The sequence below is a fragment of the Pteropus vampyrus genome, unplaced genomic scaffold, assembly GCF_000151845.1.
Source record: "Pteropus vampyrus isolate Shadow unplaced genomic scaffold, Pvam_2.0 Scaffold218, whole genome shotgun sequence".
Taxonomy (NCBI): Eukaryota; Metazoa; Chordata; class Mammalia; order Chiroptera; family Pteropodidae; genus Pteropus; species Pteropus vampyrus.
In genome coordinates this window covers 1815064-1831035 of record NW_011888999.1, presented here as the reverse complement: position 1 = coordinate 1831035, position 15972 = coordinate 1815064, and the positions used below count along the sequence as shown (strand labels likewise).

Genomic DNA, 15972 nt, shown 5'->3' with positions numbered 1-15972 from the left:
GCTAAGTGTTTCACATTCCTTTTTTTATTTTAATCTTCATAACAAGGATTAATAATCAACATTATGAGGATTATTCACATGTGATGGGAAGGAAACTGAGGCTCATATGATTTCTTTCTTGGTTCAAGGTTACATTGCTAATTAGCCACAAAATAGCAATGATAGGATGAAACATAGGCCTGTCTTGCTCCTGTTGTCTATCTTTTCTAGTGCTCTGAAGTGAAGTTAATCAATAGATTTGGTCCTTTGGAAACATCCAAACTCTAGTCACTAGGAATATTTTAAAAATTTTAATTGCATGTAGTATACATTGAGTGTCTACTATGTGCTAGGCACATATGATGTACATTGGGGATACAAGCAGATAAGATATGACATGAATATGTGAGGAGTGTAGTGATGAGCCTGCCTTTAGTGCAAAATTAGTCTCTATTTTAAGCCCCAGATCTGACAATGTATAACTTTCTTACCGTTCAGAACCTGGGAAAGCTCGGGGAAGTCCCTCTCACTAAGCCTTAGCTGTGCTGCTCTTTCCCCAGCCTCCACTCTGCACAGTGATCAAGGGTGATGGCTCTGCTGACTCTGGTATTGCTGACTGCTCTTCAGAGGGTAATATGCTGCAGAGGATTTCTACAGAAAGGAGTCCTAGATGCCTTTATGTTACATTAAAACTATGAAATCCCTGAGTTCTTAAGATGGGTGTGTGGATTTGTTTTCTTTCAATATTAAGGAACAGATCAAATCTGTTGAGGCATAATTTTAAAAAAGATAAAATCATGACTCTTAGGCAAATATAAAATGAACCACATGTAAGAGATTCTATTTAACTGATGAATTAGCAAGGAAACCACTAAGATATTATGATTGAGTCAAAGAATATTTAAGAAGCCAAGTGTATTTTATGCACTGATAGGATAAGATTACTAGATTACATAAAAACTAGGCTATAAATCTTTGTGGTTATCTGTTTCATGGATAGAAATTATTTTCATCTCTACTAGACAAAACTCCACCAGATAATAAACAATTTTACTAAATCTGGGACCTTCAATCAATAGCAAATGGTGAGAGAAATTAAATATATTCCTCTAGACAATTTCTGGGTGGTCTTTGTTCTGTGTAACATTGAAAGAATGTGGGATCCACCTTTCTGCCTTATTTCCAAGCCTTGGATAATTTTTCTGATAAGTCCTATGTTTTACAGAAAGGTAAATTTGGACCTATGTAGAGAAAGGAAATGATCTGCCTACATCATAGTGAGTTGTTGGCAAAGCCAGAACTAAAACCTTGTCTCCTGTCTCCCTAAAAGTGTTTGTTCCGCTTTACTGCTGTGGAACCACATAGCAATCTTGTTTCTTCCACTGGAGACCAGACAAAGAGAGGAACTGTACTTTTCTGATTATGAAGAGTGAAGGGACATGTATTTTCCAGGGCAGCTTTTAAATTTGGATCAATGAACTGTGGGAGCAGGAAAATATGCTAATTCACCTATTTTTATGAAGATACAAATTAGGAAGTTAACCTTGGAGTTTACTTCTTTTAAGTTTTTTTTTTCAATAACAGTTGACATATGATATTATATTAGTTTCAGGTGTACAATATAATGATTAGACATTTATATAACTTACGAAGTGATCACCGTGATAAATCTAGTACCCATCTGACACTGTACATTGTTATTACAGTATTATTGACTGTTTTCCCTATGCTGTACATTATATCCCATGACTGTTTTCATAACTGGCAATTTATACTTAATCTCTTCATCTTTTTTACCCATTCCCTCCCCCGCCACCGTCCCACCTAGCTGGCAACCATCAATTCGTATCTATAAGTTTGTTTCTGTTTCATTTGTTCATTTATTTTGGATTTTAGATTGTACATATGAGTGAACAAGGCTATTTGTCTTTGTCTGATTTATTTTACTTAGCATAATACTCACTAGGTCCATCCACATTATTGCAAATGGCAAGATTTCATTCTTTTTATTGCTGAATAATATTCCATTGTATATATATACCACATCTTCTTTATCTATTTGTCTATTGATGGACACTTAGGTTGCTTCCATATCTTAGCTATTGTAAATAATGCTGCAGTGAACATAGGCATGCACATGTCTTTTCAAATTAGTGTTTTGGATTTCTTTGGATAAATACCCAGAAGTGGAATTGCTGGGTCATATGGTAGTTCTATTTTTAATTTTTTGAGAAATTTTCATACTGTTTTTCATAGCGGCTGCACCAATTTACAATCTCACCAACAATGCACAAGTGTTCCCTTTTCTCTGCATTCTTTCCAACACTTGTTTATTGATTTATTGATGACTTTTTATTTATTCTATTTATTTATTCTGACTGGTGTGAGGTGATCTCATTGTGGTTTTAATTTGCATTTCCCTGATGATTAGTGATGTTGAACATCTTTTCATTTGTCTGTTGGCCATCTGTATGTCCAGGGGTTTACTTCTACTAACTGCACAGAGGTAGTTCGGTTCCTTAGATAGAGAGGGATTCCTGGAAACATATCTTGAGATGGAGAGTTGTGTACAGCAGTTGATTGAGAAAGACTCTTGGGAGATACATCTATAGGAAAGTGAAGAAGTCAAGACTGGGCAGAAGAAGCTGAGTGCCATCAGCTTCCATTGATTGTGTAGAAAGCTTTGGAAGTGAGACGGCCTTTCAGATTTGATTCAAATTGAAGCAAGACGGGTCTGGTCTTTGTATCCCTGCATCACCTAGCCAAGTCACCAGTGCACTTGAGCAAGGCAGTTTCCTTCATCTGAGGGCAATGCATGGTGAGGGATCCAGATATCAGCCATCGGTAGACAGTAGATTTAGCAGCTGGGGGATGGGTTCATCAGCCTCCAGAGAGGATCTGGGCAGAGCACCACAGTATCCACTCTGTCTTGTTTTTATTACAAGGTTAACTGTAATAAAAATTTTAAACTCAAGGGCTAATACTGATGGATTAGTAAGTAGTGTCAGGAACACTATGTTGGGAAGGGTTCAAGGGCCGTCTGGGCTCAGCAGAAAGAGTATGGGGATTGATTAGTGATATCTGTAGGACAGTGGGATATGATGCCATTTCTTCTTGGATTTAATGACTACACCACACAGTTTGCCTGGGACCATCCTGATTTATGCCTGTGCTTCCAGGGTAATTATTGACAAGTAATGTCACTTTTTATTCTGAAAAACATCCTACAAAAGATCAATTTTTTGCTCGTCCTAAGAAAGAAGTTCTCAATCTTTCTATTCTGGCTTCTCTCTCGAAAAGTGCTTCCTTCTCTCTGGATCTTATTAGGGACTAGTGGCCTGGTGTCCTCAGTGCATTTAGGATTTCAAAGAAGATCTTCTTTGGCAGAGAGGATTTTCTTTAGCAACGTCTGTTTCTAGCTTAGAAACACAAAACTCTCTTGAGGCACAGGTACAAACATTACTGGCAACCTTCCTAGAATGGGCAAGAAAGAGGTAGAGTGTGGAAGTGTGAGGCAAAGTACAAGAAGAATAAAACAGGTTACAATCACAAAAAATTATTCTGCCACAAGTTAAAGCAGAGCTTTGCAGATCTAGCCAGTCTGGCCTGACTGAAGACATGTCGACTCTGCATTTAAAATTAGAGACTATTAAATATAAAAGGGAATGTAGACATCACCTATCCATTTTATAGATGGGACACAGGCCAAGGTTATACTCTAGGTATTTGTAGAGCAGGGATCAGGACCCTGGTTTCTTAAGTGTTCCAGTCTAGTGTTTCTTCCACTGGACCAATTTCAGTTCTCCAAGGAGAAATTTGCAGAGCCTGTAGCAGTGACAACAACATGGAGGCAGCAATTTGGCCTTGGATAAAAGAGAAAGATTGCTCTCAGACCTGGGATGCCTTGGCAGAGGGCTTGGCGAGAAAATTGCTATATGCAAGAGCATGGGCATTATTTTGCCTGTGTAAACAGAGCATGGCATCAAGTTGGGGGCCAGAGTTTCTTCTGGTGCCAAGAAAGTGACAAATGCTAAAGCCACTACCAAGAATAAGGCAGTGTGCCACACACCATAGAACACAAAGATAAATAAGTTCCTCTGCTCAGAAATCTCTAATGATTCTCTCCATTTTCATAAAATCAAGTCTAGGCTCCTTTGCATGGCATTTTAGGTACCTTTTCCAATGTTTTCTCCCTCTACTCCCTGCCTCACACCATGCGTTCCAGTCACATAGTACTATTTAAATTACCCTGATACTACTCTGCAGCTTTACAACTACATGTCTTGGCTCATGAAGACTCTAGTTTGTTTCTGTTTCATTTGGTATTAAACCCCCTCACCCTCACCTTTTTAAAAAACCTATCAAAATTTTCCTATCCTTTACGGCCCAATTCAATGGCATCTTCTTTATGAAGTCTTCTCCAAAAATCTCGCACACAACAAATTACTCCCTCTTATGTGCTCCAGCGATTATTTTCTTGTGCCTTTATTCCAACACTGTTCAAAGGACAGAAAGCATATCTGTGCCATTTCTTCATGTAAGAGCATGGGGTACCTAGGATATAACAGGTGCTCAGCAAATGTCTGCTAAATGAATAAATAAATGACATGACCATTGGACTCAAATAGATCATTGGGAATATGTCTGTCTTCTTAGGACCAGGACTTAATTTATGTGTTTTTCCTTGGTGCTTTTGATGGTGCCTAGCAGTAGATATTTATTAAGTGACAGTGATGGACAGGTACTAGCAATTTCAAGGCAGACGAGGCACAGGATTTAAAGTTAAGCACTGTCAATACAAGCTTTTTGACCTTTGGCAAGCTGCCTAAGCTCTGTGAGTTTAGGTGTCTCTAGTAAAATGGGGTTGAAATTAATTATCTGAAAGGGTTATTATGAGAATTAAATATGTTAAAGTGCCCAATACTGCTTCAAATGTAAGGAGGGAGCTTAATCAATGCTTGTTGAGGGGATGGACAGATGAATAAAGAAGTGCCATAAAAAAGATAAAATATCAGGAAAGCATGTGAGAGGGATATATGACAGTTCGTGGTAAGGAAAATTCAGGATTTTGAAAGCAGAATGGGATCCTCAGAAAGTGTAATGGAATTAGTAATACCTTGGTTCTATCTTGCAGAAGTATAATTGAAAAGATATTTAATCAAGTATATTAAATTCTACGGTCAACAAAAGTCACTTTAATAATAATGAGGAAAGACCAAGTGTAATATAGCAAAACTTAGCCCTAGGCAGGGGAGTCTAAATTCAGTTTCACTTTTCATAAAAGTCATTTTGAGGCAAGGGGATCAAAAGATAGCTGTAGTATCTAAGACTTGAAATCTCCCCCTTAACTCATTTTCTCCTCGATGTGGTCAGGAAGTGCGCTCCGGAAAGAACAGGCAGGTTTAATGCAATTATGCAACGTTGGCCCTCCCCAGCTTGGCCATGTGCTTGGCAACTCCAGCTGGCCTCACACAAGAGAAAGCAAACTTCAGCTGCCCCTCGGGCCATTGTTTTAGCACTCCGCAGAGAAGTGTTCCAGCGGCTGATCGGAGCTACTTAAGCTGTTTAATTGAATGAATTCAACCTCATATAATAGGATCTAGGTCTTTAAGTATTTCTGTCTGCCACACCGGATATTGGGCTGAGGGCTGCTCAAGTCACCCTGCCTTGCTGAGGCCCTGAGTCTCTCTCTGTCCGCACTTGTCACATTTTAGTGTAAACTTATGGATCAGCTCAGAGCAGCTTATGCTATGTTCTGATGGAATCTGTGTTCTGATGGAATTGCTCCACACCGACTCACTTAAGTCCAGTGTGTCTAAGTGGAGTAAGATACCAGGTATTTGAATGAAGTCTGAACAACAACAAAAAATTCCACATGGAGAATTTTGTATAATTTTTCTCATTTCCAGGAAAAGGAAAGGGCATAGTTGCTATTTGGAAATCACGTCCTTCATCTCCATCCTGGACTCATGTGCTTGGGCCTCAGCAGACTGGCCACATGATCGAGCAGGCTCTGACTGAATTATAACAGAAGATATCACAATTGAAAGGCAGGTTTTTCTTCTCCAACCTTGCTCTCTGCCAATCCATCTTTCATACTAATGCCAGAGAGAGATTTCTTTCTTTTTGTGTTTTATAATGTGTATAATGTACAAACACAGACATGACAGATCTTAAGTGTACAGTTACTTGAGTTTTGACAAATGCATACACCACGTGCCCCCTTTCAGTCAATCCCTTCCCCCACAGGCAATCACTATTCTGATTTCCGGCACCATAAATAGTTTTCCTGCTCTAGAATTTTATATAAATGAAATCATATAGTGTGCACTCCTTTAGTCTGGCTTATTTGGCCCAACATAAGGTTTCTGAGATTTATCTATGTTGCTGCATTAGTATTTTCTACCTTTTTTTTATTACTGGATATATTCCATTCCATAATATCACAGAATAATATTTCTAAAATAAAGAACTGGCCATTCTCTGTGCTTAAAATCCTTCATAGTTCCCCACTGGTAGTATATTAATGCCAAAAATTTTCAGTATAGCATTCAAGACTCTTCTTTGGTTATAGCCTCATCTCCAGCCATTTCCACCCATGAAAACCGTATTCCATGTGAACATCTCGCTGTTCTGCTAATATTATCTGCCTCCTACTTCTATGTATTCTGACCTGAAATGTTCTTTGCCCCTTTTCCTCCATGGCAGGTTTCTCTCCAGCCTTTAAGCCTCTGTGAAGCCTTCCCTCACCTCTTAGTCAGTTATTCCTCTGTCCTCTGTGTTGCCACAACCCCTAATACTTCCCTCAATTATAGACTAGATGTTGGGGGTCCTTGAGAATGGGATAATGCACAGCTTCTCTTGCAATTTTAGGATCAGAACAGTGTTATGCTCTTTAAAGAGAGGATTTTAAGATAGCAAATTGATAATTTCATTGGTTGGATTAATGAATCAGATTGTTCAGCATTATCTAGAATAGCTTTAACAGCTCACCTGAATCAGGGTCTGTCTTTTCATAGTCTGGGAAATTGCCTAAAAGTAATTGAGATGTATTACCTCACGGCTAACTCCATCTCTTCAGAGATCTGGTGCCCATCTCTAGATTGCCTAGGGAGTTTTTCTCATTTTTTTGACATCTGAGAACCTCTTAATGGGAACTCAGCAGGCATGTACCCCGCCATTTTTTTTTTGGAGATATAATTGATATACTATATAACTTTAAAGTATATAATTCAGTGCTTTTTAGTATATTCACACACAGTTATATACCATCACCACTATCTAATTCAATAATATTTTTATCACCTCAAAAAGAAACACCACACACATTAATACAAATTGCCAATTTTAGGTAAATGAAATAAAATTTTAAAAAGTTATAGATTATAGCAAGAGAACACAGCTTTAAATAGTAACAAAACATTTCATCTTAGTCACAGTGATAAAATTATATGCAGTTTTTCAGCAAAGTGAATATATTACTATATTCAGATCAGTAACGGATTGCTTCAGCTGTAGGTCAGATTCTTATAACTAGGCAATTTTTCTTACTGTCTATTCATACTAAATTAGAAATTCTAACTCCCAATTATAAGTTTTTGGGAATGACAGCAAGTGTTTATTGGTTCTGTTAGGTAGTTCTGGATATTTGAATCAAACAAGGCATCTTATCCATTATACACCTAACAGCCATCCTCCCTTCTTCCTGCAGATGGAACCCTCCACCTCAATAAGTGTAGATGCCTACCCAGTTTCAGGGACTAAATTATGATTGGTCTAAACAAATTATGATAATATCCTTCCCTGTGGTAATCGAGTAGTAGAAGGGTAAGCATAGAATCTAGTCTTGGCTAATGAGATTTTTTTTTTTTTTCCTGGGGAGGGCTTCTCTTTCTGTAAAAAATCATAAACATCCTGAGGAAAAGGCCCTTTGCCTTTTGAGAACAGGAGCGTGATGTCTGGAAGTGAATCAGTCATTTTGCAACCATGAGGTATGCACATAAGGTTGAAAACTAACACATCAAAGAAGATGGAACATAAAAATAGAGTCTGGGCTCATGGTGGTAAAAAGGAGCAGCTGAGCCAATACCAGAATTTGCTCACATTAGGCTGTCTCTGTCTCTGTCTCTGTCTCTGTCTCTGTCGCTGTCTCTCTCTTTCTCTTTCATCTGTCTGTCTGTCTATCTTTCGTTCTATGAATAATAGCCCAATTATAAAGACCTAGACATTATAAAGGGACTTCTAACTCAACATCCCATCAGATATGAATTTTATTTTCATAAAGTAAAATAATATGCTTGGATATTTTAATTGGGAATATGGCAGTACATGTACTTCCAATTCCACTTTTGGCTGGATTTGGTTCTAGAAAGTACTTTTTAATGCTCAATTGCAGCATGTTGATATAGTTTTGAAGGATTTTTCAATAATGTGCCTCTAATTTTTTTCTTGGATGAGTGAATCATCACCTGAAAGGAAAAAAAAAAAATCGAACTTTAGGTAATCAAGTAGCTTTCACCACAGTTCTATTCCTAAAAATCCTGTTATCTTATCCTCAGCATAAAGCAATCTTGATATTTCATCTCTAAAGTGATTAGTCCTGGCTATTCAGGATACTGAATATGTTGCTAAGATAAATCACTTGAGAAATACCCTTGATATTGTTACAATATCCTTATTAAAATTATAGTGTCATTATTTCTACTAGGAATAGAGTAATTGTGAACTAAGTGAAAAACCTCATATAGAATGACTTCTAAAATTTTAATTGATTATTAAAATAAATGTGTGTAGTTTAGAAAGGAAAATAGTGGTATATTATAATTTTCTTTCCCATTTTCCCTATTTCTGGCTCTCACCTTAAACATTTAAAAATTATTTCTTCTATTTTTAGCTACATGTTTCGAAACGATCTTATGTAGCAGACATAGAGATGCACTGTTCAGATTCCTCTTCAAGAAATAACTCATTACCCAGCTGCTAGAATATGGTGAGCTGGCAGCCTTGCTTGTTAACTTGTCCAGGTTTCCCTCTTCTTCTAAACTTAGGCCACACTCTTCTTGAGGTGATCCCTTCTGATGACTGGGCAAGGTAGTGATACAGAAGCCTAGCCATTTCTGCCTAATGCAATTTTCCTTTAATGAGTCATCTTTGCTCTAGACATCCCCTATGGGTTTGCAGACTTTTGCCAGAGTCATAAAACTGAGGTCTTCCCTGCTGGCTTCCTCTCTTCTTTCACAGGTCTTAAATCTCCATTGTATTCTGAAAGGTTTCCTTGTCCTGTTCTGCTTTGTCTCCCTTTCATCTTTCATAAGTACTACCCATCAAAAAACCACTTCCCCTGAATACTCTATTAATTATATATTTGTTATAGAGTACTCATACCTTTTCCACCTGTGGGATAGGCCCTTCTTCCCTTTCTCAGTACTCCCAATGTAGTTATGGAGCACATTCTTCAATGGTTCCCTGATAAAAATTTCTTGGGAGGCAATCTTATAAGACATTGTATGCCAGAAAATATTGTACTCTCAGGTTTGACTGATCATTGGGTTTGGTATAGAAGTCTAAGTAGGAAATAATTTTCTTTCAGATTTTTAAGGACATTGCTTTATTGTTTTCCAAGTTCTAGTGTTGTTAATGAGAGGTCTGAAGTTATTCTGATTTGTTTTTATATTTTATACATGATGTTTATTTCTCTCTGGAATCTTGTATTTATTCTTTGATATTATAAAGAGTTCATAATAATGTGCTCTCATCTGGGTCTTTTTTTTCAAGTTTGCTAGGCATTTAGTGGGTTCTTTTAATCTGGAAATGCTTCCAGACCCACTGAATAATATATAAAATAGGGAGAAAAACAGTATCCAAAAAAACAGGGGATCTATCATGGAAGAGAAGCAAAGAGAATTCCCTGGATAATGATCAAGAGGTTTCACAACAATTGCATATAGCAGGCCTAGTGACAATGAATCCACCTTGGAACAGGAGAATGGAGAATTCCTGGACAAGAAGGGATTTAGCTGTCTCCAAGAAAAATAAATGGAAGTTTATTTCCTTATGTATTTAACCATGAATCCTTCAATGTGTAGAATCTTTCAGTTCTACAAAATATTCTTATTTTATTTCTTTGATAATATTTTCTCCACCCAGCCAAGCATTGCTCAAATAACTGACTCTAATATTGTGGTTGTTATTTTAAGCTACTCAGTTTAGGAGTAGTTTGTTATACAACTATAGGTGACTAGAATAACATCTACTATTTTAAGATGGAAAATAGGATCTAGTGTTAGTAGAACCTGGTTTGCAAGAGGAAAGGATGCAAAAAACAGACACAAAAACAAAAAAACCAAGAGATAGTTTTTTGGAGGGTGTACAATTTGTAAGGTAAATTATTTTTTATGCAATTGATACTTTATAAATTGTATGCTGAAACTAAGGAATTGATTTGTTTTATTTGAGGTTTCAAAATAGAGAGTGACAGGAAATTGGTATGGGGAGACAGAGAACAAAAGGTGCATAATTATTTCTCCCTTTATCATGTGCATTCCTGACATCTCTGAGGACTAAGATTGTCCTGCAGGGAATATGATTAAAGTTACAAAGAGGAAAACAAAATAAGTAAATCAGCTTTTGATCCTGCTGCTATATTTACCCACAAGAAAGGAGGCAGCTCTCAGGTGGGCTTTTGTCTAAGTAATGTCCTGAAATCCAAGTGTAAAAGAACAATATGAAATCTCAATTCTCCCAAACGGTTTGGGGCGAGTTCAGCCCTTGAGCCCCTGGGAGGCTTGGTTCCCAAGGAGACTAATCCCACTTGCTCAGCATTAGGTATCACTGGAGCAAAAGAACTCTAGTTTGAAGCTCTGCGGAGAGGCCCTAGTGCAGCTTGGAGTGGGGTCCCTCTGCCTCACAGGAAGTGAAATGTATTGATGTTAAAGCCATTCAAGTGAGTGTGCTCACTCAGGGTGTAGGAGGAGGGGCTGATGGGCAAGCAGGAGCTGGTCACTGACTTTGATGAAACTAATTTCATCCCAGATAGAGCTCTTCCCTAAAGGAAAGGAGATCAAGGAGGAAAGCAATTGAGACCATGAGGTGGGGTCTGCATGTACATTTTAGTTGGATATTGGAAACTTTAAGGATTTATTTTGGTCTCAGATATAGAGCTATTTCAAGCAGAAGTTGTTCTTAGTTGCCTTGTAATCTATAGTTTCCATAAATACCATTGCTTTGATATGACCATGCCTCTGCCAAGACTGGTCCCAGCGATAGTGTTTATTTGTTTGGCACACTCAAATGCATCATTTAAGTCTCAGCTCAAATGCTATGTGCCTATACAGCCTTCTCCAACTTCTCTGGGCTGACTTGAAGGTCTTTTTCAAATAGACTCCCACTATCATTCCTATTTTATAGATGAGAACATTGAGGTCCAGAGAGTTAAGTGGCTTTTTTATAGTTGGTCAGATAATAAGGGTTGATTGGACCCCAATCTCAATCTCTGGCTCTAATTTCCTCCCTCTCTCTACTATATTACACTGCATTTTTCTAAGTTTCTACAGTCCACAAGTATAGCTACTCTCTTGCATTTGAAAATAGTCACTTACTTTGTTGGGGGAAAGAAAAAGTGATGCTAATTTTATAGGGTGATGTATTGGTAAGTAATGAGTGGGGCCTAAGAAATAAAAAACATGGACATTTGTGGAGCTACTTTGGGCCAGGAGTTTTCATATGTAGGATCTCACCACAGTCTTGAGGAATTGAGATGACCTCTACTGTACAGATGGAAAAAGTAAGATTCAGAGGTATTATTTGCCTGTTATGTTATGTAATTCTCACAAAGAACAGTTACGACTTTTCACATTTTTCAGATGAGGAAATTGAGCCATACGAAGATGCACTGACTTGTCCAAGAGCGCTCATCTAGCAAGTGGCAGGCCAGAATTTGAAACTGGCCTCAACTAACTCTAAATCAATAGAACACAAATGATCTGGGAATATAGAGTTTTACATATGAGTCTTTTGATATTCCATTGATTTTGAATATGATTATATTAGAGTTTAGCTAACTCTGGGGATTAAGAGAGATTTTTCAGACTAAAGATGTCAATTAAATGTATTGTCCCACGCAGTCTGTGTCTGGGGTGTAAGGGCTGCTCAGTTCAAAGAAGGTGAAAAAAAAAAACCCCACAAAACAAACAAACAAAAACAAACAAAACCAGTGTTCTTGGCTGCCAGACTCAGAGGCCTATGGAATAGTCCTGTCTGGAAGAGGAAGGGAATTGCTGACATCCACATCTGAGGAGTGAGAAACACAACTCAAGGACAGGCCCACACAATTTTTCTGAGAGCAAAAGTCACTAAGAATGAAATAGACAGTCTAATCATAGAGAACAAAATCCTGTGTGCGTAACTCAAATGAAAGGTACATTATAATTGAAACAACTTGAATTTAAAAAATAAAAAGTTTGTTTCAATTGTGTTGGCTTGGGGTAATGCTTACTTCATCTCTTAAATAAAGAGTATTCCTCTGGCCTTTCTTCTTTGGTAAGGTTGTGCCCTTGGGGTGCTCAAAAATGGATTTGCTACATCCTGAAAAATGAAGCTTAAAGAAAAGAGACTCTGAACCTAAACTATGATAACTTATTTAGAGAACACTGTATCACACACACAGTGTCTTCATATATGTGATCTCATTTAATCCTCATGAACACCCTGTGATAGAGAAGACGGGAAAGGGAACATAGTTACCTTTTTTGTGTTTTAGAGAAATAAGGGCAAATATGCTTCTCAGTTTATGGGACAATCAACAGATAAGGATTTTTTACAGGTTGTTGCCTTTAAATATTACAAGTGACCTGTGAGATAAGCATAGTTTCCTGCATTTTACATGAGTAAGCTAAGGCAGAGAGAGGTTGGCTGGTTTGCCCAAAGCCATATATTCATCAGAGCTAGGATTTCAACCTAAGTCACAGAGCTATTGAGTAGTGTGGGGCTAAGACCAGAACCCAAGTCTCATCTTTTATGCTCTATCATATTGCTCATTTCCCTGTCCCAAGAGGATGGCCAAGGTGAAACTGGGTCTAAGTGAACTTCAAGGTAGTTCTTGAAGTGCAACAGAACTTACGGAAGAAAAGCCTGAATGGCATAACTTGTAGGTTCCAGTTCATATTTTTTTTATAAGATGCTGAGTTTTATACACACACAGGGTTCTTCTCTCTCTCAAGCACCAGTTGGCTTAGTGGGAGCAACTCCTTTCTCTGTTGCTTCCTGCTCTCTATCTACTATTAATAAAAAATGGGCCAAGTGTTGGCCTCGATTTACTATTTACTTAAATTTACTCAATTTAATTGTTACTCTGACAATCAAGGAGTAGAAAAAAGAGCACCCGGCTCAAGAGTCCTGTGGAAACTCGAGTTAAAATCTTAGGACCAAGGCTAAAGGTTGAAAACACTAGTTTCCTTCTCCAACTTATAGGAGGAAAGGAAAAGTAGAGGCCAAGAGAGAATCCAAGTTTTGTCAAGGGCTTAGAATGGCCCTAGAGTCTGATTAAACTGAATATGGCTTTGGCCAACTCTCTAAAACTCTCCGAGGCTCAGTTTCCTCGTTTGTTAGGTGGTGATAATCACATGTACTTCACGGGGCTGTTGTTCAAAGGTTAAATGAGGTAACATATGGACAGCTCCTGGCACATGCAAGCGCCCGGTAGCTGGGGGCTGTTATTATTGCTACAGTTGGGAGTGAAGTCAGGTCTCCGGACTCTCTCCTTCTCAGCCTCAGCGGGAGTCTTCCGTGCCAGGGCGTGGTTGTACAGGATGGGCAACCGTCCTGGAGTTTGAGGACTGGCCAGCCCATCTTCACTTGCGGTTGGAGTAACGCGCGCGGTGAAGGGAAACTAAAGGGTTAAGGCGATGAGCTTGAGAAAGCCCAGAAAACTAGAAAAAAGACCCCCCTCCCCACCCGCGCCCCAGTAGCCAGGCTAAATAAGCCCCTCCCCTCCGCCACTGGGGCGGTCGCCGCGCGCTCCCTTCCTCCGCCCCTCGCTTACAAGACCTAATGAGATCCCCCGGGAGGCCGAGCAGCGCGCGGGTCCCGGAGCTAGGAGGCTGCGCCGCACACACCGCGCCAGGGCGGGAGCCGGACCTGGGCAGCGGGCGGGAACCGGCTGGGGGCGCACCGGCTGAGCTGCGGGCCACTGGGGAGCCGTGGCGATGGCGGTGCAGGCGGCACTCCTCAGCACGCACCCCTTCGTCCCTTTCGGCTTCGGGGGCACCCCGGAAGGGCTTGGGGGCGCCTTCGGAGCCCTGGACAAGGGCTGCTGTTTCGAGGACGATGAGACTGGGACGCCGGCGGCCGCGCTGCTGGCGGGCACCGAGGGCGGGGACGTACGCGAGGCCACCCGCGACCTGCTCAGCTTCATCGACTCGGCGTCCAGCAACATCAAGCTGGCCCTGGACAAGCCCGGCAAGTCGAAGCGGAAGGTGAACCACCGCAAATACCTGCAGAAGCAGATCAAGCGCTGCAGCAGCCTCATGGGCGCCGCGCCCCCAGGCCCGCCCTCCCCGGGCGCCGTGGACACGCCTGCCAAGCGGGTGCTCGCCGCCCCCAGCGCTCAGACCGTCGCGGTCCCGGCCCACGGCAAGGCCACCCCTCGGCGGGAGGCGTCGCAGGCGGCGGCGGCTGCTAGCTTGCAAAGCCGAAGCCTGGCGGCGCTCTTCGACTCGCTGCACCACGTCCCTGGGGGCGCCGAGCCGGCTGGGGGTTCGGTGGCGGCGCCCGCGGCCGGGCTCGGCGGAGCGGGCGCTGGGGGCGCGGGAGGGGACGCGGCTGGCCCTGCCGGAGGCACGGCGCTCCCTGGCTGCAGGAAGGTCCCGTTGCGGGCCCGCAACCTGCCCCCATCCTTCTTCACCGAGCCTTCCCGGGCGGGGGGCGGCAGCGGGTGCGGCCCGTCGGGGCCGGGCGTGAGCTTGGGCGACTTGGAGAAGGGCGCCGACACCGTGGAGTTCTTCGAGCTGCTGGGGCCGGATTACTGCGCCGGCACAGAGACCGGCGTCTTACTCGCCGCCGAGCCTCTCGATGTGTTTCCCACTGGAGCCGCCGTCCTGCGGGGACCCCAGGAGCTGGAACCTAGCCTTTTTGAGCCGCCGCCGGCGATGGTGGGGAGCCTACTGTACCCCGAACCCTGGAGCGCCCCGGGCTGTCCCCCGACCAAGAAGCTGAACCTGGCTGTCCCCCGCGGCGCCTCGACCTTGAACGAGCCCTTGCGCTCCTTGTACCCCGCCGCCGCGGACTCTCCGGGAGGGGAGGACGGGACCGGCCTTTTGGCCTCTTTCGCCCCCTTCTTCTCAGACTGCGCCCTGTCCCCGCCGCCCCACCAGGTGTCCTACGATTACAGCGCGGGCTACGGCCGCACAGCTTTCTCTAGCCTTTGGAGACCCGACGGGGTTTGGGAAGGGGCTCCAGGAGAGGAGGGGGCGCACCGGGACTGACTCGAGGGACTTTCCCTTCCATTAGAGACTACGGTGGGGAGTCCCACCTCTCCCGACCCCTCCTAAGCCTAAAGAGTGATTGGAAAATGCACGTGGAGATGAAGCGGGATTTAAAAATTCAATTAATAAAATAAACTTAAGAAAAAGAAATGAGGAGTTGGGGTTGTTTTAATCGCAGCCTCAGGTGTTTAAAAAAAAGGAAAAAAAGCCGTTCGTAGGTTCTTATTGGAACAGACGAGTCAAGGAGCCAAGAACCAAGACGAGGTTGGGGTAATGGGGTGGGGATTGCAGAAGGGTCAAGAGGTGGCTTCTTTAGCCACCTGTCCCCTCTCCAACTTTTCAGCAAAAGAGCAGTGTATTTAGTGTAACTGCCCCTTCCGAACAGTGCCCTGACCCCTCCACTTCCTTTCTCTTTGAGCAAATCATGAATTGAAGCCTACATTGAAAAGATTGGAATGGAGGTATGTTATTATTGACTCGGGTGTTTTTTAGAGGACGGCTTCCCGCGTGGTCT

General features: G+C 41.7%; 1 protein-coding gene across 1 annotated transcript; it reads left to right on the top strand.

Moving 5' to 3' along the window:
* The first annotated feature begins 14066 nt into the window (after positions 1 to 14066).
* FAM181B (family with sequence similarity 181 member B) lies at positions 14067 to 15561 on the top strand. Its single transcript, XM_011373120.1, has one exon. The coding sequence runs from the start codon at positions 14181 to 14183 to the stop codon at positions 15456 to 15458; it is 1278 nt and encodes a 425-aa protein (XP_011371422.1). The 5' UTR covers positions 14067 to 14180; the 3' UTR covers positions 15459 to 15561.
* The last annotated feature ends 411 nt before the right edge of the window (positions 15562 to 15972 follow it).